General features: G+C 38.7%; 1 protein-coding gene across 1 annotated transcript in view; it reads left to right on the forward strand.

Moving 5' to 3' along the window:
- Positions 1 to 20602, forward strand: part of TRPA1 (transient receptor potential cation channel subfamily A member 1) — a gene marked incomplete at both ends in the record, with an annotated part of 61607 nt that extends 41005 nt beyond the window's left edge. The window contains 9 exons of the mRNA XM_080802176.1: positions 5121 to 5283; positions 6064 to 6153; positions 7992 to 8161; positions 9715 to 9844; positions 10442 to 10624; positions 13711 to 13779; positions 17422 to 17532; positions 19649 to 19746; positions 20392 to 20602. Coding sequence (XP_080658302.1) covers positions 5121 to 5283; positions 6064 to 6153; positions 7992 to 8161; positions 9715 to 9844; positions 10442 to 10624; positions 13711 to 13779; positions 17422 to 17532; positions 19649 to 19746; positions 20392 to 20602 — 1225 coding nt within the window. The remainder of the gene's footprint in view (positions 1 to 5120; positions 5284 to 6063; positions 6154 to 7991; positions 8162 to 9714; positions 9845 to 10441; positions 10625 to 13710; positions 13780 to 17421; positions 17533 to 19648; positions 19747 to 20391) is intronic.
- Positions 20603 to 23523: the final 2921 nt, after the last annotated feature.

Raw genomic sequence — 23523 nt, forward strand, 5'->3', positions numbered from 1 at the left:
AACAACTACTGGAGCACAAGAGGAGAATTCAAGAGAGAAGTGATACCATAAGACGAAACAACATTAGAATAATTGGGATTCCAGATGAAGAAGAAAGAGAGAGGGGAGCAGAAGGTATATTGGAGACAATTATTGGAGAGAATTTCCCTAATATGGCAAAGGGAACAAGCATCAAAATCCAGGAGGTGCAGAGAACCCCCCTCAAAATCAATAAGAATAGATCCACACCCCATCATCTAATAGTAAAATTTACAAGTCTTAGAGACAAAGAGAATATTCTGAAAGCAGCCCAGGACAGGAAGTCTATAACATACAATAGTAAAAATATTAGATTGGCAGTGGACTTATCCACAGAGACCTGGCAGGCCAGAAAGAACTGGCATGAGATATTCAGAGCACAAAATGAGAAAAACATGCAGCCAAGAACACTATATCCAGCTAGGCTATCATTGAAAATAGAAGGAGAGATAAAAAGCTTCCAGGACAAACAAAAACTGAAAGAATACGCAAACACCAAACCAGCTCTACAGGAAATATTGAAAGTGGTCCTCTAAGCTAAGAGAGACCCTAAAAGTAGTAGATCAGAAAGAAACAGAGACAATATACAGTAACAGTCACCTTAAAGGCAATACAATGGCACTAAATTCGTATCTCTCAATAGTTACCCTGAATGTTAATGGGCTAAATGCCCCAATCAAAAGACACAGGGTATCAGAATGGATAAAAAAACAAAACCCATCAATATACTGTCTACAAGAAACTCATTTTAGACCTGAAGACACCTCCAGATTTAAAGTGAGGGGGTGGAAAACAATTTACCATGCTAATGGACATCAGAAGAAAGCTGGAGTGGCAATCCTTATATCAGATAAATTAGATTTTATGCCAAAGACTATAATAAGAGATGAGGAAGGACACTATATCATTCTTAAAGGGTCTGTCCAACAAGAAGATCTAACCATTTTAAATATCTATGCCCCTAATATGGGAGCAGCCAACTATATAAACCAATTAATAACAAAATCAAAGAAACACATCAACAATAATACAATAATAGCAGGGGACTTTAACACTCCCCTCACTGAAATGGACAGATCATCCAAGCAAAAGATCAACAAGGAAATCAAGGCCTTAAATGACACACTGGACCAGATGGACATCACAGATATCTTCAGAACATTCCATCCCAAAGCAACAGAATATACATTCTTCTCTAGTGCACTTGGAACATTCTCCAGAATAGACCACATCTTGGGTCATAAATCAGGTCTCAATCGGTACCAAAAGATTGAGATCATTCCCTGCATATTTTCAGACCACAATGCTCTGAAGCTAGAACTCAATCACAAGAGGAAATTTGGAAAGAACTCAAATACATGGAGACTAAAGAGCATCCTTCTAAAGTATGAATGGGTCAACCAGGAAATTAAAGAAGAATTGAAAAAATTCGTGGAAATAAATGGTAATGAAAACACAACGGTTCAAAATCTGTGGGACAAAGCAAAGGCAGTCCTGAGAGGAAAATATATAGCAATTCAAGCCTTTCTCAAGAAACAAGAAAGGTCTCAAATACACAACCTAACCGTACACCTAAAGGAGCTGGAGAAAGAACAACAAAGAAAGCCTAAACCCAGAAGGAGAAGAGAAATTGTAAAGATCAGAGCAGAAATCAATGAAATAGAAACAAACAAAAACCCAAAACAAACAAACAAACAAAAAAAACAATAGACTAAATCAACGAAACTAGGAGCTGGTTCTTTGAAAGAATTAATAAGATTGATAAACCCCTGGCCAGACTTATCAAAAAGAAAAGAGAAAGGAACCAAATCAATAAAATCATGAATGAAAGAGGAGAGATCAAAATCAACACCAAAGAAATACAAACAATTGTAAGAACATATTATGAGCAACTCTACACCAACAAATTTGACAATCTGGAAGAAATGGATGCATTCCTAGAGACATATAAACTACCACAACTGAACCAGGAAGAAACAGAAAACCTGAACAGACCCATAACCACTAAGGAGATTAAAGCAGTCATCAAAAAACTCCCAACAAAAAGAGCCCAGGGCCAGATGGCTTCCCAGGGGAATTCTACCAAACATTTAAAGAAGAATTAATTCCTATTCTCCTGAAACTGTTCCAAAAAATAGAAATGGAAGGAAAACTTCCAAACTCATTTTATGAGGCCAGCATTACCTTGATCCCAAAACCAGACAAGGATCCCATCAAAAAAGAATTATAGACCAATATCCTTGATGAACACAGATGCGAAAATTCTCACCAAAATATTAGCCAATAGGCTCCAACAGTACATTAAAAGGATTATTCAACACGACCAAGTGGGGTTTATTCCAGGGATGCAAGGTGGGTTCAACAACCGCAAATCAATCAATGTGATACAATACATTAATAAAAGAAAGAACAAGAACCATATGATACTTTCAGTAGATGCTGAAAAAGCATTTGACAAAGTACAGCATCGCTTCCTGGTCAAAACTCTTCAAAGTGTAGGGAGAGAGGGCACATACCACAATATTATCAAAGGCATCTATGAAAAATCTATCGCAAATATCATTCTCAATGGAGAAAAACAGAGAGCTTTTCCACTAAGGTCAGGAACACAGCAGGGATGTCCATTATCACCACTGCTGTTCAACATAGTACTAGAAGTCCTAGCCTCAGCAATCAGACAACAAAACGAAATTAAAGGCATCCAAATCAGCAAGGAAGAAGTCAAACTATCACTCTTTGCAGATGATATGATACTATATGTGGAAAACCCAAAAGACTCCACTCCAAATTTGCTAGAACTCATACAGGAATTCAGTAAAGTGTCAGGATATAAAATCAATGCACAGAAATCAGTTGCATTTCTTTACACCAACAACAAGATAGAAGAAAGAGAAATTAAGGAGTCAATCCCATTTACAATTGCACCCAAAACCATAAGATACCTAGGAATAAACCTAACCAAAAAGGCAAAGTATCTATACTCAGAAAACTATAAAGTGCTCATGAAAGAAATTGAGGAAGACACAAAGAAATGGAAAAATGTTCCATGCTCCTGGATTGGAAGAACAAATATTGTGAAAATGTCTCTGCTACCTAAAGCTATCTACACATTTAATGCAATCCCTATCAAAATCCCATCCATTTTTTTTCAAAGAAATGGAACAAATAATCCTAAAATTTATATGGAATCAGAAAAGACCTCGAATAGCCAAAGGAATATTGGAAAAGAAAGCCAAAGTTGGTGGCATCACAATTCCAGACTTCAAGCTCTATTACAAAGCTGTCATCATCAAGACAGTATGGTACTGGCACAAAAACAGACGCACAGAGCAATGGAACAGTATAGGGAGCCCAGAAATAGAGTCTCAATTCTGTGGTCAACTAATCTTTGACAAAGCAGGAAAGAATGTCCAATGGAAAAAAGACAGCCTCTTCAACAAATGGTGTTGGGAAAATTGGACAGCCACATGCAGAAGAATGAAACTAGACCATTTCCTTACACCACACATGAAAATAGACTCAAAATGGATGAAAGACCTCAATGTGAGAAAGGAATCCATCAAAATCCTTGAGGAGAACACAGGCAGCAACCTCTTCGACCTCAGCCGCAGCAACTTCTTCCTAGGAACATCGCCAAAGGCAAGGGAAGCAAGGGCAAAAATGAACTATTGGGACTTCATCAAGATCAAAAGCTTTTGCAGAGCAAAGGAAACAGTCAACAAAACCAAAAGACAACTGACAGAATGGGAGAAGATATTTGCAAACGACATATCAGGCAAAGGGCTAGTATCCAAAATCTATAAAGAGCCTAGCAAACTCAACATCCAAAGAACAAATAATCCAATCAAGAAATGGGCAGAGGACATGAACAGACATTTCTGCAAGGAAGACATCCAGATGACCAACAGACACATGAAAAAGTGCTCCACATCACTCGGCATCAGGGAAATACAAATCAAAACCACAATGAGATACCACCTCACACCAGTCAGAATGGCTAAAATTAAGTTAGGAAATGACAGATGCTGTTGAGGGTGCAGAGAAAGGGTTCCTCCTACATTGTTGGTGGGAATGCAAGCTGTTGCAGCCACTCTGGAGAACAGCATGGAGGTTCCTCAAAAAGTTGAAAATAGAGCTACCTTATGACCCAGCAATTGCACTACTGGTTATTTACACTAAAGATACAAACGTAGTGATCTGAAGGGGCACATGCACCCAAATGCTTATAGCAGCAATGTCCACAATAGCCAAACTATGGAAAGAACCTAGATGTCCATCAAGAGATGAATGGATAAAGAAGATAAGGTATATATATATATACAATGGAATACTATGCAGCCATCAAAAGAAATGAAATCTTGCCATTTGCAATGACATAGATGGAAGTAGAGGGTATTATGCTGAGTGAAATAAGTCAATCAGAGAAAGACAATTATCATATGATCTCCCCGATATGAGGAAGTTGAGATGCAATGTCGGGGGTTTGGGGGGAGGTAGGATAAGAATAAATGAAAGAAGATGGGATCGGGAGGGAGACAAACCATAAAACACTCTTAATCTCACAAAACAAACTGAGGGTTGCCGGGGGGAGGGGGGTAGGGAGAGGGTGGTGGGGTTATGGACACTGGGGTTGGTATGTATTATGGTGAGTGCTGTGAAGTCTGTAAACCTGGCGATTCACAGACCTGTACCCCTGGGGCTAATAATACATTATATGTTTATAAAAAATTAATTATAAAAAAAGTTTATCTTTGACATTAAATGAGACATTTCGGGGGGGAATCCTTATAGAAGACATAAGGAAGCACTCCTGGGCCTTGCCTTTTAATGGACAGTGAAGTGAGAGGGGTACCTGAGAAGAGCAATCAGTGTGGAAGTCAGAAAATATGAGCTAAAGTCTCTGTTTTTCCATTAATTCGTGGATTTTCTGGGAAGTTGAGATTGAGATTCCTTTTCTGAAAATGAAAAAAGCTGAATTTGAAGATCTTGTTTGTAAAGTTCAATGAATTTACCAAATAGATTTCTGAGAGAGATTATAACTACTTTTTCCACTGATTATCTTATATATTTTTGTTGAAATTATGATTTTTTTATTTTTGTAGGTTGGCTTATGGGTTTAGAGCCCATGTTATGAACTTAGGATCTTACTGTATTGGTCTCCTACCTATGACATTTCTTGTTACCAGTATAAAGCCAGGTATGGCTTTCAACTCAACTGGAATCATCAATGAAACTCGTGATCATTCAGAAATATTAGACACCAAGGTATTTTCGATTGTTCTTCATATTTCAACTTTTTAAAATAAAATGTTATCAAAAGTGTTGTTTTTTCTTAGAAATACTAATCCCATAGTAAATTCGAAATATCAGGACTTTATTAAAAGTAGACTATAGAATTCATAGATGAACAGTTTCTCCTAAAATCTTTTGTGGAATGAGAGGGACTATAAATAAATAGATCAATAAGTGAGTTTGTAAATTAAAAAGAATTGACATATATGAGATGCTAACTTTAATGCTGAAGTATAAAACTTTAAAATAGGTCTACAAGAAAGTAGATGTGTGGCTGTCAGGGATTTGGGGGAGAGGGAATGGTTCTTAGTGGATACAGTGTTTGTGTTTTGGGGGTGATGAAAAGTTATGGAGCTAAATGCTGATGGATGATGGTGGTGGTTGCCTTAATGTCACAGAATTATACATTTTGAAATATAAATGTACTTGCAAAATATAAAACTTTGAAAATGGTAAATTTTGTGTTTATGTGTATTTTATCATAGTAAAAAAAATTTTACATAGGTCTACAGATTCGTATTCTTTTAGAATTCGTTTGGTGGTTTTTGAATCTCTCTTAAAAAGACATTATGAAATGAGGATGAGTTATCTTTATATTCGTATCAGTAATTTTCTGTTTAAAGCAAATATGAACAATATGTATGAGTAAAGCAGAAAAAAAACAAAATAAATATTTAATAGTGGAAATTATGAAGATGTTTAAGTGTTGTTTTATTTGATATCCTTCATAACTTTTGTACTTTTCTGTTTCAGAATTCATATTTTATAAAAGTTTGTATGATTTTAGTTTTTTTGTCAAGTATATTTGGATATTGCAAAGAAGTGGTCCAAATTTTCCAACAGGTACACAATACGTTTTATGTCTCTAAAGTTGCAAATATTTTTAATTTACACAGAACATAAATTGCTAAACTATTATTTTTTAAACTATTGTTGAAGCAATATATGTCAGAATAAAATTGCATATCTTGAAAAATGTGTAGATTGGAAATACCAAGCATAAACTTTCCAAACTGTAGAAATCACATGATTTTAGGTAAGACTCCTGCATCAAATGGTGCCTATTTGATAAGATTGAAGTAAAGATGTTCTAGTTGTACTACTCAGTCCGTATGGGTCTGCTTGGCTACAAATGAACTTATGAATGCCTTTTTTGTATTTTCTCTCATATCAGTTAGATATTTTGCTGACATCATAGATTTTGAATTTGATACTTTTGAATGTAACAATTTATAAAGAACTAACTTGGTCCACGACTCCATTTCAACTGGGTTTTTATTTGTTTCCTTTTTATAAGGGGTACCTGGGTGGGTCAGTTGATTAGGCGACTGCCTTCTGCTCAGGTCTTGATCCCAGGGCCCTGGGATGAGCCCAGGGTCCTGCAATTGAGCCCCATGTTGGGCTCCTTGCTCAGCAGGGAGCCTGCTTCTCCCTCTCCCTCTGCTTGGTGCTCCGCCTGCTTGTGCTCTGTGTCAAATAAATAAATAAAATTAAAAAGAAAAAGAATGCTTTTCTTTACTGGATAAAATTTCAAGTTATAAAAAAATTTGGAGTTCTTTATAGCATAATTTTTACTTCATACCCTTTTTTTAAATGGGGTCATACCTTTTTTTAAAATGGGTGAACCAAATTCAGATCAGACTCAAGAATTATGTAAATTATCTACAGGTCCTTACTTTGGCTAATAAATGGCATCAATCTTTTATTTCTCAGTGTGGAGGTTTAAAGTCTTTCATTCATTTTGGGTTTTTTTGTGCATCTTTTTATAAGATATATCTCTTTTGTATAATACCTCATTTTATGTGAAAATTTACCTTGTTATATAAGCACACTGATATCTGCATTAAAGAATGTTAATGACAATTACAATGCTTCACATTTGTTTGATACATTATACATTGCAAGAACTTATATATGTGTGTATACGTGTGTGTATGTAGGTGTGTGTGTATATATCTATCTATAGTTACAGTAAATTGTCACAGTTAGGAGAATTAGACTATACTGTTTCATTGTATCTTTAATTATTGTGGGCATATTATTTAATCTTGTCATAATTTTCATTTTTTACAGATTGTAATCTAAAGTAAACTATAAAGTTACATGATTTCTCTAACAGGGTTGGTCTCCACATTTTTTAATTGATAGTAAAATCATTGCCTCTACAGGAAATTCGACGTCCAAAACATGAAATCTTTAAGAGTAGGAAACAACTTCAAATTGTTGTGGTCATTAAGTCTTAGGACAGGTCTCAAACCCCCTTAGAAGCAGCTTCAGTTTATTTGTATCCTGAGAAATCCACATGTATGTTCTTACACAGGGAGAAAAGAATTATCTAAACCAACTTGCAGCTCCTAAGAAATTTCCTTAAGAAGGAATGAACTCTACAGAGAAAGTCCAGAAACTTGTTGAATTTCCTTAGGTATCAGGTTTCCAAAGTGTGCCAGGTCGACAGAAGAGGCTGGGCCATCTCCAGTACTGGTCCCTACCTGGGCTCTGAGTTCAGTCAAGGGTGGCAGGAACTGGGTCCTTGGTCCTAAACCTCTCCCAACTGCAGTGTCACAAAAATGTTGCTGCTGGTCAGCGTGTGTGTGTGTGTGTGTGTGTGTGTGTGTGTGTGTGTGTAAGATGCCAGGTCTTGGTCTCTACATGTGGTAATTCTGAATTCTTTTCAACCCCAGAAAAGGAACTATATTTTGGATAACGCCAATGCAGTTGAATGGGTTATCTACACAACAAGCATCATTTTTGTGTCCCCCTTATTCATTGGTATACCAGCTTCTGTGCAGTGGCAATGTGGGGCGATTGCTATATACTTCTACTGGATGAACTTCTTATTGTATCTTCAGAGGTAAAGCCAGCTTGAATGATTTCTATATCCCTTAGGTATTTTTAATATTAAAGGAAAAACTATTTGAAGTACCATAGATTTATAATTGTCTTATTCCTTTTCCAATTGTTTTAGACTATGAAGATAACTTTATATACTATTAAGGAAAAAGTGAGGGAGGTTTGGAGCTCAGAGTGTAGACCAAGATTTCTTAACCTTGGCACTACTGAAATTTGTGGCTAGATAATTTTTTGATGTGGGGGGGGTTGCCCTGTGCACTGAAGAATGTTTAGCAGCATCTCTGGCCTCTACCCACTAGATAAGCAGTAGCAACACCCCTACCATGTGACAACAAAAAGGTATGCAGATATTGTCCAGTTCTTCTGAGTGGCAAAATTGCCTGGGGTCGGAAACACTGGTCTAGACAAATCTATGTTAAATGTGGGGAGTAAATGGAAATAAAAGTATTAGCTATTCTTGGCTTTACTTGATATTATTTGGTAAGAATTTGCTTTAGATTAAAACAATCAAAATGAAGTGATAGGTATGGGGAAAAATAGTGATATACAAGAAAAAATAAGTTAGAAAAAAACTAACTATGGGGGGGGGGGACTAAGCTCCTTTACCTCCAGATAGTGTTACTTCATATAATCTTTACAATAACAGAGGGTAAATGTTATTACTCACAGTATATAAAAAAAAGAAAATGAAGGTGTGAGTTAAGTGACTTTCCCAGGATCTCAGCCAGTAAATGGACATTTTACCTACATCTTTCTAACCCCAGGGACCATGCTTTTCCTACTATATCATCTGCATCACTGTTCACAAGCACAATGCTGTGGGGCTGAGCCCAGCCCCTTGGAAAGGACATGGTATGGTGGGAAGAACAGTGGTCTGAAAGTCAAGAGGCTTCAAGGCAAGTCTGGGTACTGCCACTCCCTTGGCTTTGCCATTATCAGTGACCTTAGCGAGTTCCTGGACAACTTTGGGAACTTAGTTTCTGAGGCCCTAAAGTCCCTTTCATCTTTAAAGTCTCATGACTCCCCCTTTAACAAGTTGTCTTTGCCAAAGGAAATGTCCAGATTGGTGGCGAGAGGACACATCCATCATCTTTCTAAACATTTCACAATTTTGGTTTGTAGGAGAGAGAAAGGAAACCTCAGGACGTCAGGAGGTCCTGTAAATCATGTGGGTGCGCCCTTCAGGTGTATGAACTCATTTAGAGTCCCCACTGGATGCATCTCCTAACTCAGCTCTAGGATCCCTTTATCAGGCTTTGCTAGCACTTTCTATGATCCTGAGGAGATTTTTCTCTCCTATTCTGTTTGAAGTGATACCTAGTGGTCAAGTAGTAAAACAAAGATAAACACGAACAAGAAGGAAAAATAAAACCCTTTGACAGTTTGAAGATGAGACAACTATGCCTGATTTCTCATGTCTCCTTTTTGAAAGTAACTGGTCTCCGTTACTCATCTGTGAAACGCAGTTCCTAATGCATGATAAATATTAACGCTGAGTGAAATACAATTTGACCAGAAAAGTGAATACATACTTTAATGTTTACATTTTCCTAGATTTGAAAACTGTGGAATTTTCATTGTTATGTTGGAGGTAATTGTGAAAACTTTGTTACGGTCTACGGTCGTGTTTGTTTTCCTTCTTCTGGCTTTTGGCCTCAGCTTTTACGTCCTCCTGAGCGTGCAGGTGAGGCAGCTGCGCTAGTTGATTTTGTTGATGTGAATGTTACGAATATATATTTATACTTAAATCTGAACGGCCTAGCAAATTAGTAGTAATGTAACAGTTTTTTTATCTGATAAAATTGCCTTCAAATGATTTTTATCACAGGAAAAAATGTCCTCTAACTCAATGACTTTTTTCCACTGTCAAAATGTTTATATAGGGGCGCCAGGGTGGCTCAGTGGGTTAAAGTCTCTGCCTTTGGCTCGGGTCATGGTCTCAGGGTCCTGGGATCGAGCCCCGCATCGGGCTCTCTGCTCGGCGGCGAGCCAGCTTCCCCATCTCTCTCTGCCTACTTGTGATCTCTCTCTCTCAAATAAATAAAAATTTATTTAAAGCATTTAAAAAATGTTTATATATAATGCATGATGATTTGTTATAAATGCAGAAAAGATCTTTTTGATGACTTTATTGTCAGCTTATTAGTTCTTATCACTTTCAGTAGCTATAGTCCTATGACTTAAAAACGTATTCTAAATATGATTTTTATCATTTTACTCTTCAGAAAGTGTTCTTCTCCTTATATGCATTTTGCATTTCACTTTTACCTTCTTTTCTCAGGATGCTTTCAGCTCTCCATTGCTTTCTATAATCCAGACCTTCAGCATGATGCTAGGAGATATTAATTACCGTGATGCCTTCCTAGAACCGTTTTTGAGAAACGAATTGGCATATCCAGTTCTGTCCTTTATACAGATTATTGCCTTTACCATGTTTGTTCCAATTGTGCTCATGAATTTACTTGTAAGTAATTGTTCCTTATGTTTCCTGTTTGTTGATCATGTGGGGCATTTAGCAATGATCATTATTCTTTGCCTCCTTCAACTCCCTTCATGAAAGGAAAAAGGGACTATTATAAAATCTGTTCATTCAACATTCATTTAGTGCCTGAGTGTGCCAGGCACTAAATGAGGCCCAGAGGATGCCAGCCAAGATGCATTCACTTGGCAGATACTTATGAAGAATCTAGACACTGATCCAGGTGCTGGGAAACAGTGGTGAATAGACCAACACCCAGACCTTGCATTATAAGCTAGTCATGAAGTTAAATAGTAAATAAATAAATATGTGATATAATGTCATGGGGATGAAAAAATGCTATGAGGAACTGCAAAGCAGAATAAGGAAATAAAGATGAATGGTGCTTGTGTTGCTCTGGGTTTGGGTGGGAGGTCAGAGCATCGGCAGAGATCTTGGTGGAATGAAGGATTAAAACCTCATCTCTGCCTTTAAATTTCTCATTGACCAGAGATTCAAGTGGGGAAGAGCCTCTAGGCACGAGGGCATCTGTGGCATTCAGGTGCCATCTCTGAACCAGTTACAGGCTGAACGTCTTCAGCAGACACAAATGTGCCCTTCACAGAGAACCTGCTCCAGCCATGAGTGTCTTAGCCAGTGCAGGCAGAAGTACATCCCAGGTCCATGAAATGCCTGAGCTGACATTACAGTGCATTTTTTTCCTTATCCATTTGTGCATACGTGCACACATTCAGTACACTCACTGAGTCTGACTATGCACCAGAGTGGGTGCTATACAGTGTTTCCCGAAAGAAAAGAAAATATCAACTACTTAATATTTTGATTCGCTTACTTGATGCAACTCCAGTGTTTTATGTCGATGACCTAGAAAAATAAAGGATAGCACTAAGAATAATAAAGAATGACATAAAGCCCACGTTCTTCCCTTAGAATCACTTACATTTTAGAAGATAATCATCTAGAAGAGGATTTGGCCTAGCAATAGTACACAGGGATGCCATCTCTACCTGCACATCCCAGAAGAAAATCAAACCCAACAGAGCCAAGACTGTCAATGTTTTCTTTCCTTCTAGCTCTTCTGCTCCTCTCAGTAGAACTTTCCTGGTTATCTGACTCAGATCATTGGAAGACACTCTAGATTCAGCTCTGCCCTTCCCTCACTTCTCCCAGTAAATACTTATGCCTACTTTCAGTTGGCTTACACCCTTATGGTTCCTCCTCCATAAAGTTGCAGTAGCCCAAAGAGGCTCTCTCTTGTCTCACTTCTCTAATCCTTCCTGCCAGTTGTCACCACAGAGATGTTCTAAGGAAAAGCTGAAATTGCTTTTTTCATCTTTTTCTTTTTTAATCCCTAGGACTCTTCATTTCAGTCTAAACCCATCAGCATGCCACACAAGGGTCCTCATGATCTGATTCTCACCCAGATCTCACCCAGCTCCCCGCTGTTGGCAGGATTCACCCAGACATGCACCGTGATTGTTCACTAAGTGTGCCAGACTTTTCTGTGTGCTTTCTGGGCTCTGTTCAAGCTGCTTTTTCCTGGAAGGCCCTCCCACTTTGGGTTAACTCTTTCTAAGCTCTCAACACTCAGCTCAAGCATCATCTCTCCTAGGTAGATTTTCTTAACCAACACCTCCCTGCCATCACCCTGGTCTGAATCAGATGCCCCTTCCTTGTGTTTTCAAAGTTTTGGGGAACCAAATCAGAAAAATATCATAAAACCTACTTTCTAGCTTATGCAGAGAAAATGAGCTAATACAAAACACTTGAAATGGGGGCGCCTGGGTGGCTCAGTGGGTTAAAGCCGCTGCCTTCGGCTCAGGTCATGATCCCAGGGTCCTGGGATCCAGCCCCACATTGGGCTCTCTGCTCGGCAGGGAGCCTGCTTCTTCCTCTCTCTCTGCCTGCCTCTCTACCTACTTGTGATCTCTGTCTGTCAAATAAATAAATAAAATCTTAAAAAAAACAAAACACTTGAAATGGTGCTTGGCACATGATAAGCATTAAATAAATGTTAGCTACAATTAAATAGTAATTTATGTACTCTCTGACTCACAAGATCAGATGTCTTCAGATCCTAGGCAAGTATCTTCAGTGTGTGAAGCTGCTGGTATGAGACAGCTGGTTTTTGATGGAGGCTGATATAAACTAGAGAGAATGCCCACTGAAAGGCTTCCAAATTAAAAATAAAAACCATTATCCTGCCAAATAAAGCCCACTTGCTGACTACACGTGGTTCTCAGTGCTAGTCTGCACGCTCTGGAGTATACTCTTGCTGCTCATTCACTCAGTAGCTGTCTTGTGTTCCTGCTCTGTCCCCGGTGTGGTCCTAAGCACTGGGCATACAGTGGTGACCTGGACAGACCGAGCCCTTCCCTTATGCAGTTTACTTGACTTTCTGAGAACATCAGCATCCAGGAGGCTGGTTCAGCATAGGCGGGTACTGATTGTTTAACAGATACATGTCAGCTCATGTAAGTAAGTGGATTTAGTTGGGATTGAATAGAACTAAGCTGACAGGTCCCCCTCACCTAATTCTATGAAGCCACGGATTTCTAGATGGAGTTCCTGTTTGTTTTTGTTTGTTACCAAAGCCACACCCACCCTTGAAGTGTACCTCTTCCTGCCAAACTTATGTAAGATATGTATATCTGCATCATCTCGGTTTGCTATTTAACTTTTCCATTTGTCAAGTCACTCTTGTTTACCTTAGAGAGGCCCAACTCCTGGAGTTTGCAACCATGTTGTGTGGTTACCCCAGTGGCATTTGATATTCTAGCACCCCTGTCCTCTCCAAAAATAACAAATTTTTATTTTAAATTAAAATGAATTTCAGATGGGTATCCTAGTGTTTTATGATAACACTTAAAATCACAACCCATGTAGCTACCATTGCGACCAAGTTGTAAAGGTGTATAGGCTTTATGGTTTGCTGCAACAGGTTTTTGCCCTGTGTGTTGGGGCCTCTACTAGGCAGTTACATGCTCACTCCCCCACTGCAGCCAGAGAGATCTTAGTGCATTTTTAGGTGTCACTAAACGGTGATGACTCAGTGCTGTGTTGTACTGTAGATTGGTTTGGCCGTTGGCGACATTGCGGAGGTCCAGAAGCATGCGTTGTTGAAGAGGATTGCTATGCAGGTAGGTACTACATTTATTTAAAACTTCTTGAAATTAACACCATCTTAATTATTCATGTATGAGCATAGCTGATTTCTGCAAACAGTTATTTAAAACAGGTATTTTGTTAGTGCTGAGAAGTACCACACCGTATAGTGCTTGTTGGGCCCGTCCTCTGTAGTACCTGCTGTAGTCAAAGACTCAGAAATGAGGAAAAAGTTTTCAGAAAAAATTCAGCAGAGAAACTGAGAATTTATCTGGGCCTCTTTTAATGTCAGCATGTGGCCAACCAGCTAGCCACTAAGTAAGGATGTGACAGGTGTGAGGTGTTCTGTCTTGTCACAGCCCCACTGGTCCAAGGATCCTGGTATTCTGGCCATAGTCTTGCAAGGTTCCCATATCACATGTTATATTGAAGTGTTCACTGCATCCATGAGATTTTGTTCTTTTGTCACATCCCTGACATCTTTCTAAATAATCCGATGTAAAATCCGCTCAAGTCAGAGGCTTCTGGATAGGTCCTTGGCTGCTGAATCCTGTGAGGTGGTCTCCTGTTACACAATGCAAAACTATTTCTGTGCTCTTATTTGCCTTGTCTTTAAATTTCAAATTTGAATGGGAATATTTGATGCTTCAAAAGTATCTGATGACCAGTTGAACATACACATTCAGAAACTTAGGCCAGTTCAAGAGAAAGACAAATTCATGGTAAGATTTAACTTTATTCTCTTCACTTTTCTTCATCACACTGCTTTCTTCTGTGTCACTCACTCAACTATCCATTAGCATATGTTTATTTCTGAACAATGTTCCAGTACATGACACATGCGGAGCACAGTACAATTTACCATGAGTGAACACAGAACCCCAGCACAGAGTCACCCAGTTATTTGCTAACTTTAATACGTAAAAGAAGTCTAATTAGAGAGTATACCAACAGAACATTCAGAGTGTAAAACGTCGAAGTCAACTTAGAACCGTCCTTAAAGTCTCTGTTCTGTGACTAAGCTGTACATTATACAGAGGGCTTGGCACATTTAAAGAACAAAAATATATAAATTAACTGATTAAAGTGTTAGGTCCAGAAAATGAATGCAAACAGTTATTAAGGAAAAAACACAGTTATTAAGGAAATGCTACATGGAAGAGTTGGCATGTGAGCCAGACCTTGAAAGACAGGATTCAGAAGAGCAGTGAGGCCGGCCCAGAAGGGCGGGATCCGGCAGGAGCAAAGGGCTGAAGGCAGAAGGAGAAGTGGCTAAGGAGGGGTGAAGGGCTGCCAGGCCTAGAAGGATGGCTCCTTAGAGGGCACTAAGGCCGCTCAAGATTATAGAGGGCTTTATTAAAAAATAGCAAAAGAAAACCTCAGCTTTGTTTTTTTTTAAGATTTTATTTTTGAGTAATATCTCACCGCCCACCTGGGGTTTTAACTCACAATCCTGAGATGTAGAGTCTTGCTCTACTGACCGAGCCAGCCAGGCACCTCAGAAAACCTTAGCTTTGAAAGAAAGGGCAATAAATGATGGAAGTGCTTCAAGTTATTTCGTTAGTGCGTGGGACACTATTAGCTCTTCCAAAGAATGAGAACACAAGGAAAGTGGCGTTTAAGATGATCAGTTATTATCTCGATTTAGTGGAGAAAGATTAAAGGAAGGGCTAACTGACCAGTTCCTACTGTAACAAAGATGGAGTGTGGGACCTGAGGGAGGTAGGGAAGAAGAGGAAAAGAGATGCAGAAACCTTTTCGCAGGCGCGCCAGCAGTACCTCATAACCGACAACTCTTGAAAAGGTCAAGGAAAGTAAATAAAAAGAACAATACAAGCAACAGCAGTACATAAGATGTCTGCGGGAAGCCCACTAAACTACACGGTTAATACGCTTAACCAGTTCAGACGGTTAATAGGAAAAGCACAATTCTATATCAGGTTTGACCTCTTCCCTGAAACACAGCAACAAAAGGGCTTGTAAAGGAAAAGGGCACAGCAAGTGCGCCTCTGTTACCTGCCTTGTTTTGGACCACGAAGAGTGTTGGCTAGAAGACCAGGAAACCATTCTCTTATTTCCCCTCAGTTGTTTTTTTAAGCAAATTTCTATAATCCATGTACAACTCTGTCAGGTACAACCTGAGTGTGAGGCCACATCAGAACCAGAGCGTAAGGGGACGGCAGCAGCCCTCTCACAGAGGGACACTTAGTCTTTTCACAGAGTCCTCTCAGACCTAAGTGGGGACAGAGAGGTCCCTGGGGCAGTGCCTGCTGGGAGAGGAACAGTTATTCAGACAGGAGTCGTATTGTGAGGAGCTTGGAGCTCTGTAGTTTTCCACATTAGTATCCTGTTTCCAGTTCAGGCTGGCAGCTGTCAACACTGCACACGGACAGGCACATCACAGAGGGAGAGCCATGGAACTTACTGACCTCCCGCGTGGGGAAGCCACCAGGCAGAGGAGGTGCAGATCAGTCCTGAGCCCATAAGAGCCATGCTCGGTGGGTGCCACCAGACCCACCAAGGTTGGACTTGAAGCTCTGCTCACCATCCTCCCTAGGACCATATTTAAGGAAGGAAATCTGGCAGGTCCTATGTAGAAAATGAACAGGGTTAAGACACATCATGTGCTTTGTCTGTTGGCAGACACTAGACTTGAATAAATCTTTTTCAATCAAGTAAGTGAATGATAACATGTGACCTCTGAAAAAATGTATATTGTAAGCAGAAAGGAATATTGCTCTTAAGACCCAAGGGAAAAAGGAACCTTGGAAACTATATTATAGAAACCCAAAGAAAATTTTTAATTGGTGTTGTGAATAAAATACAAGAAAACATAGCTGTTCTTGAAACTAGAACCAACATAGAGCATGTTAAGTGGTGGTAAATGCTATAAAAGTAGGGAAGCAAGATAGAGTGTGTTATGTGGGAGAGGGGCCAGTGTTTTAAACAGGTGGTCAGGGAAGTTCTTAGCATCTCACCATTTGTGGATGTGAGCCACTGAAATGCCCATATATAAAAAAGCCAGTGGTCTTAGCTTAGAGAGCAAACTCTCACCTACATGGTAATTACAATAAACATATCTAAACAGACACAAAGGACTACAAAAAATGAGTATAAGATAAATTTGGCAAACAAAAAGTAAAATGTCAACTCAAGGTAAACCCATTAAATGACACCAATGATTGTATCTCTGAAAATAGACTCAAGACGGGTCACGGATAAACCATTTTGCACCCGATAGAGCAGCATGAAAAGTCAGTGAAGTACTAGTCTTCGATGCACCAGCCGTATTTCTTCCTCTGGCTCCCGTTGTGGTCCTCCGTCTAAGCACGAGTTCCTCCCCTGTCACAGGTGTGCATCTTGTACGACGCCCCAGAGGACGGGCCAAGTTGTCTTCTTCTGTGCCTGGTGTCAGTCACCGTCCCTGAAGAGTGAACATCTGCTCACTTCCATTGAATTCCTTCTTTAAGCAGTTTGCCTCAGCTGCAGACTGTGGCCCCCATCTTGTCAGTGGATGAGCGGAGAGGCGGCGAACCTGGCCAGCCCGGCTGCTTGTGCGTTAAGCAGGGCACCAGAGTCAGTTTTCAGTTTGCTGTACTAATGGTTGCTTTCCTGTGGTGTAAAAATTCCAGATGCTTATTAATGATTCCTCTCAATCAATCCAAACTGCACTTTAGGTGGAACTTCATACCAGCTTAGAGAAGAAGCTGCCCCTCTGGTTCCTACGCAGAGTTGACCAGAAATCCATTGTTGTGTATCCCAACAGACCCAGATGTTCAGGGTTATTGGTAAGTACATGTGAAAAATGTCAGCATAAATAACGTGATACTGTTTGACATTCATTCATGGTGTTATCCTTAAGGGTACCCTTAGGAAAAGAAGTAATTGTGATTAAAAACAAAAAAATTAAGTGCCTGATTAACGCACAGTGAGAAAGTGAAGGGCAGTGGGAGGGAGGCATTTGTCCTACTGGCTCATTCACAACATCTGTGTTAAATGTGTACCACATCCCTGTGAGGGCAGATGCTTGGGTGGGTGATTGGCCGTGCCCTGTATCTTTCTTACAGTGTACGCTTCGTTTTTCCTAGTCACATGCCGCTTACATAATACGCACAAAGAATAGGTCTATGTGCAAATATAGAGCTCATATGTACCTATGCTCAGATACACACACACACACACATGCATGGGGAATGTACATTACAGACAATATACTTAGTGTCCAAGACTAAGCAAGCCACTGCATTATAATGGAAAAGGACTGTATTAAGAATCAGAAGTACTAGATGCTAATCCTGGCCATGCCCGGGCTTCCTCCTCTATGCATATTTTTTTCTCAGTTCTTTGCTTATTACTTTTCCATTGTGTAGTCATGAAACGATAAAGTCAATTTGAGTATTGGCCTAGGCTTCATTCTATCTACACTATTTCCCTGTTTAATTGCATTCATATCCATGGTTGTGACTACTCCTAAAACACAGAAGGCTCTCAGCAATTGATTCCCTAGCCTAAAACTCTCCTTGAGTTCCAGGCTCCTATGTCCAGCTGTCTACCATGACTCTTTACTGGTATGTCTCAAGATACCTCAATTCTGCATATTCAGAACAAACTCATGCAAAAGAAACTCACAATTTTCACTTCTCCCATGTTTATTCTCCCTGCAGGGAAAGAATGAAAAAGCCTCTTTTCTCTCCAAAGTTTCTTTCAATTCATGTCAACAGCATTCACTTGCTTGTGCAAGATATCATCCTTGATGTTTCTTTTCCCCCTGCGGACCCCTCACACCCATTGACTCCCATGTTTGGTTTATTAGGCTTCCTGGATGACCTGTGTGCACTGCTCTCTTGTCTTGCCTGGACTCCTAGAATTGCCTCATTTCTGGTCATTTCATTTCTGCCCTTGACCCATTCCAGTCTATCAATGGTTTAAAAGACACTAAATTTGGGGTGCCTGGGTGGCTCAGTGGGTTAAGCCTCTGCCTTCGGCTCAGGTCATGATCTCAGGGTCCTGGGATCAAGCCCCGCATCGGGCTCTCTGCTCAGCAGGGAGCCTGCTTCCCCCTCTCTCTCTGCCTGCCTCTCTGCCTACTTGTGATCTCTCTCTGTGTCAAATAAAAAATAAAATCTTAAAAAAAAAAGACACTAAATTTTAAAAATGTATATTAAAATAGCATTGCAGAAATATCCTTATGGGAAATTCAGTTGTGTTGGATAATGGTGTGGTTTTAGAGAACAATTAATCTTGTATGGAATACCACCACTTATGATGAGCATTTTTCATAACAAAATATAAGATGATTTGGTTATACTTTTTCATAAGCAGTCTTCCACTCTAATTTTCTCCTTCTATCTTACCTATACAGCTTGTACTTTATTATAATATGCATGATTTGTTTTATAGCTTTTTATATGCCTATTTCTCTTTTTTTATTTTTTAAATTTCTTTTCAGTGTACCAGAATTGTTTATGCACCACACCCAGTGCTCCATGCAATACGTGCCCTCCATAATACCCACCACCAGGCTTACCCAGCCTCCCACCTCTGCCCCTCCCAAACTCTCAGATTGTTTTTCAGAGTCCATAGTCTCTCATGGTTTGTCTCCCCTTCCAATTTCCCCCAACTCCCTTCTCCCCCCCATCTCCCTATGTCCTCCGTGTTATTTCTTATGCTCCACAAATAAGTGAAACCATATGATAATTGACTCTCTCTGATTGACTTATTTCACTCAGCATAATCTCTCCCAGTTTCTCTTAACAAACACTGAGCTCCTTAGGGGCCATAGCCATGTCTTAGCTATTTGTCGTGCTAGCATACCTGATGCAGTAGCTGAATCATGGCACATGTTCAAGAAATAGTTCCTGAATTGAGTTCAACCTGAGTAACTATTCATCGTTTATCCCACAGCGTATATTTCATTTTCTTTTTCACACCAAAGAAACAAGACAGGAAATTCCAAATGTTGACACATCTCTAGAAATAGAAATATTGAAGCAGAAGTACCGGTATGTGTTTTTCTTTATATCTGTATTTGAGAAACTTGAAACTTTTAAATAATGATGTATAGTGTAAGGTTATATTGTATATTTGTGTTTATCTCATATATTAAGTCATACTTTAGTTGACTCATGTCATAGTATTTTGAGAATCATGAGAAATTTTGAGACCCAACAATTTATTTGCTGCGGTTCAACAATCAGTTTTCCAGTCAGTATCTTAAACTGCATTCCCATGAGCCATCTGAATTCATACATCAAAGTTTTGAAAGATTTTGAGGATTCCTAGAGAAGCTATATAGTGTACAGGGTTAAGCATTAGGGCATTAGAGTTTATTCACCTGAGTTTAAAGCCCTATTCAACTGCTTACTAACTATGACCTTGGGTAAGCTGCTTATTCTTTCTGTGCAACAGCATTTTAATCTTTAAAATGAGAACAAAAGTAAACTGGCCAAGAACTAACAGCACAACCTTAAGAAGAACACCTAACCTTAAAAAAATGTGTATTGCTTAGAAGGGTTAGGACTACCACAAAGCTATGACCTGACACAGCCCATTGGATATAGAACACCTCTCGTAACCTAGGCCTCTCTGCACTCAAGGACTGAAAAGATCATTGACAGTAAATTCATGAGACATGTATATCCTTTTAGGCTGAAGGATCTCACTTCTCTCCTGGAAAAACAGCATGAGCTCATCAAACTCATCATTCAGAAGATGGAAATCATCTCTGAGACAGAGGATGAAGATAACCATAGTTCTTTTCAAGATAGGTTTAAAAAAGAACGGTTAGAACAAAGGAATAGCAAGTGGAATTCTGTGTTGAAAGCCGTAAAGATAAAGACCCACAGCCCTTTGCCTTAGGCTGCAGTGGGGCTTCCTGTCGGGGGAAGTTTGCATGACCCTGTTGGGTCCAATTTCCAGGTTAGCAAAAGTGAGGAAAAAGCAGAACTAGGACTCTGATTTCACTACATATGAAAGGATGGTTCCTGTATTCTTTGTAAAATAAACCTTCTCTCTATTCATATTTTATGCCAGTTAGTATGTATAGAGGAGATCCTTGCTACTGAGTTCAAGTTGTACTTCGCTTCTCATTGTTTGGGTAGAAAACTGACTTGTTAGAACACACATTTTAATGATAAGGACTAGTAAATGTAACTCTTAAGCTAGAATACAAATGTCAATACTGGATTCCTGCTTGATAATTATGTAATATGTAATGTATTAGACAATAAAGTATTATATTAGGTTATACCATTGGGTATGCTTCTTTGTGTGTGTGTTGTAAGAAGCTGTGGGTGGAACACTGTGTACTCTGTTCCACCTATAATAAATTACCACACCCTTCTTGCTGTTCCTAACACACCTGATGTCTCTTTGAGTTGAGATCCAAATTAATAGACATTATATGCATGAATTTTACTATAGATATAGATAGTATGTGCTGTTTCTATATTTTTGGTTTGCTAATAATCATAATAAATGTAAAATCTATATAGTCAGCCCACTGATTATTGTGTGAGCTTTTTACTACACTTAGTTTTTTGAGATTTGTAAAAATGCTTCCATCACACATGGAACTAGAGAAAGACACTACAAAAAAGAGAACTACAAGCCAGTATTTCTAATGACCTAGGTCCTCAGCAAAATATTAGCAAACTGAATCCAATAATACATTTTAAAAAATCATACACCACAGTCAAGTGGAATCCATTGCCAGGATGCAAGGGTGGTCCAATATTTGTCAAACAATCAGCATGATAAGTCACATCAGTAAGAGAAAGAATAAAAGCCGTATGATCATTTCAATAGGTGCCAAGAAAGCATTTCACAAAGTACAACATCCATTCGTAATAAAACCCCTCTGCAACGTCGCTGTAGCTCTAGAGGGAACATACCTCAGCATAATAAAGGCCTTATAGGAAAAATCCACAGCCAACATCAGAGTCCATGGTAAAAAAAAGAGCTTTTCCCCCGAGGATCAGGAAGAAAACAAAGATATCCACTCTTACCACTTGTATTCAATGGTACTGGAAGTCCTAGCCACAGCAATTAGACTACATAGAGAAATAAAAGGCATCCAAATTGGTAAGGAAGAAATATAACTTTATTTGCAGATTATATGATGCTATATATAGAAAACCCTAAGGACCCACAAAAAAATTACTAGAACTGATAAACGAATTCAGTGAAGTCGCACGGTACATAATCAGTGTACTGAAATCTGTTGCATTCCTATACATTAATAATGAAGCAACAGAAAATGAAATTAAGAAAACAATCTCATTTACAATTGCACCTAAAACAAATTTTCTAGGAATAAATTTAACGAAAGAGGTGAAAGATCTATACTCTGAAGACTATAAAACATTGATGAAAGAAATTCAAGATGATGCAAAAAAAAAAAAAAAAAAAACCCAGACATCTCAATGCTCATGGGCTGGAAGAACAAATATTGTTAAAATGTCCATTGTATCCAAAGCAATTTACAGATTTAATACAATCCCTATCAAAATACCAAGAGCATTTTTCATAGAACTAGAACATAAAATTCTAAAATTTGTAAGGAACTGCAAAAGACCGAAGATAGTCAAAGCAATCTTGAAAAAGAAAAACAAAATGAAGTATCATAATTCCAGATTTCAAGTTATATTTCAAAGCAGTATTAATTACAAGAGTACGTTATGGATAGATCAGTGGGCTAGAATAGAAAACCCAGAAACAAACCCACAACCATATAGTCAATCTTCAACACAAGAGAAATGAGTATACAGTGGTGTTGGGAAAACTTGACAGGAACATGCAAAAGAATGAAACTGGACCACTTTCTTCCATCATACACAAAAATAAACTCAAAATGGATTAAAGATTTAAATGTGAGACCTGAAGCCATAAACATCCTAGATGAGAGCACAGGCAGTAATTTCTCTTACATCGGATATAGCAACATTTTCTAAGCTCCATCTCCTAAGTCAAGCAAAATAAAGCAAAAATAAACTGTTGGGATTTCATCAAAATAAAGACGTTTCTGCACAATGAAGGAAACAAGAAAACTAAAAGGCAACCTACAGTATGGGAGAAGATATTTGCAAACGACATATCCAATAAATTGTTAGTGTCCAAAATATATAAAGAACTGATACAACTCAACACCCAAAAAGGAAATAATTCAGTTTAAAAATAGGCTGAAGATATGAACAGATATTTCTTAGACATTCAAATGGCCAACAGACACATGCAAAGATGCTTAACATCACAAATCATCAGGGAAATGCAAATAAAAACCACAATGAGATATTATACCTTACACCTGTCAGAATGACTAAAATAAAAAACAAAATAAACAACAAGTGTTGGCAAGGATTTGGAGAAAGCAGAACCCTTATGCACTACTGGTGGGAATGTAAATCAGTGCAAACACTGTGAAAAGCAGTATGGAGATTCCTCCAAAGATTAAAAATAGAAATACCATATGATCCCGTAATTTCACAACTGGGTATTTACCCAAAGAATACAAAAACACTCATTCAAAAAGATATATGCACCATATGTTTATTGCAGGATTATTTATAATAGCCAAACTGTAGAGGAAGCCCAGGTGTCCATCAATAGAATGGATAAAGAAGATGTGTGTACACACACACACACACACACACTCTCACACATGTACATACCTGCAATGGGCTATTATTCAGCCATAAAAAAAGAAAGAAATTTTGCCATTTGCAACAACATGGACAGTGCTAAGTATAATGCTAAGCAAAATAAGACAGAGAAAGACAAAT

This window comes from Martes martes (genome assembly GCF_963455335.1).
Source record: "Martes martes genome assembly, chromosome: 4".
NCBI lineage: Eukaryota > Metazoa > Chordata > Mammalia > Carnivora > Mustelidae > Martes > Martes martes.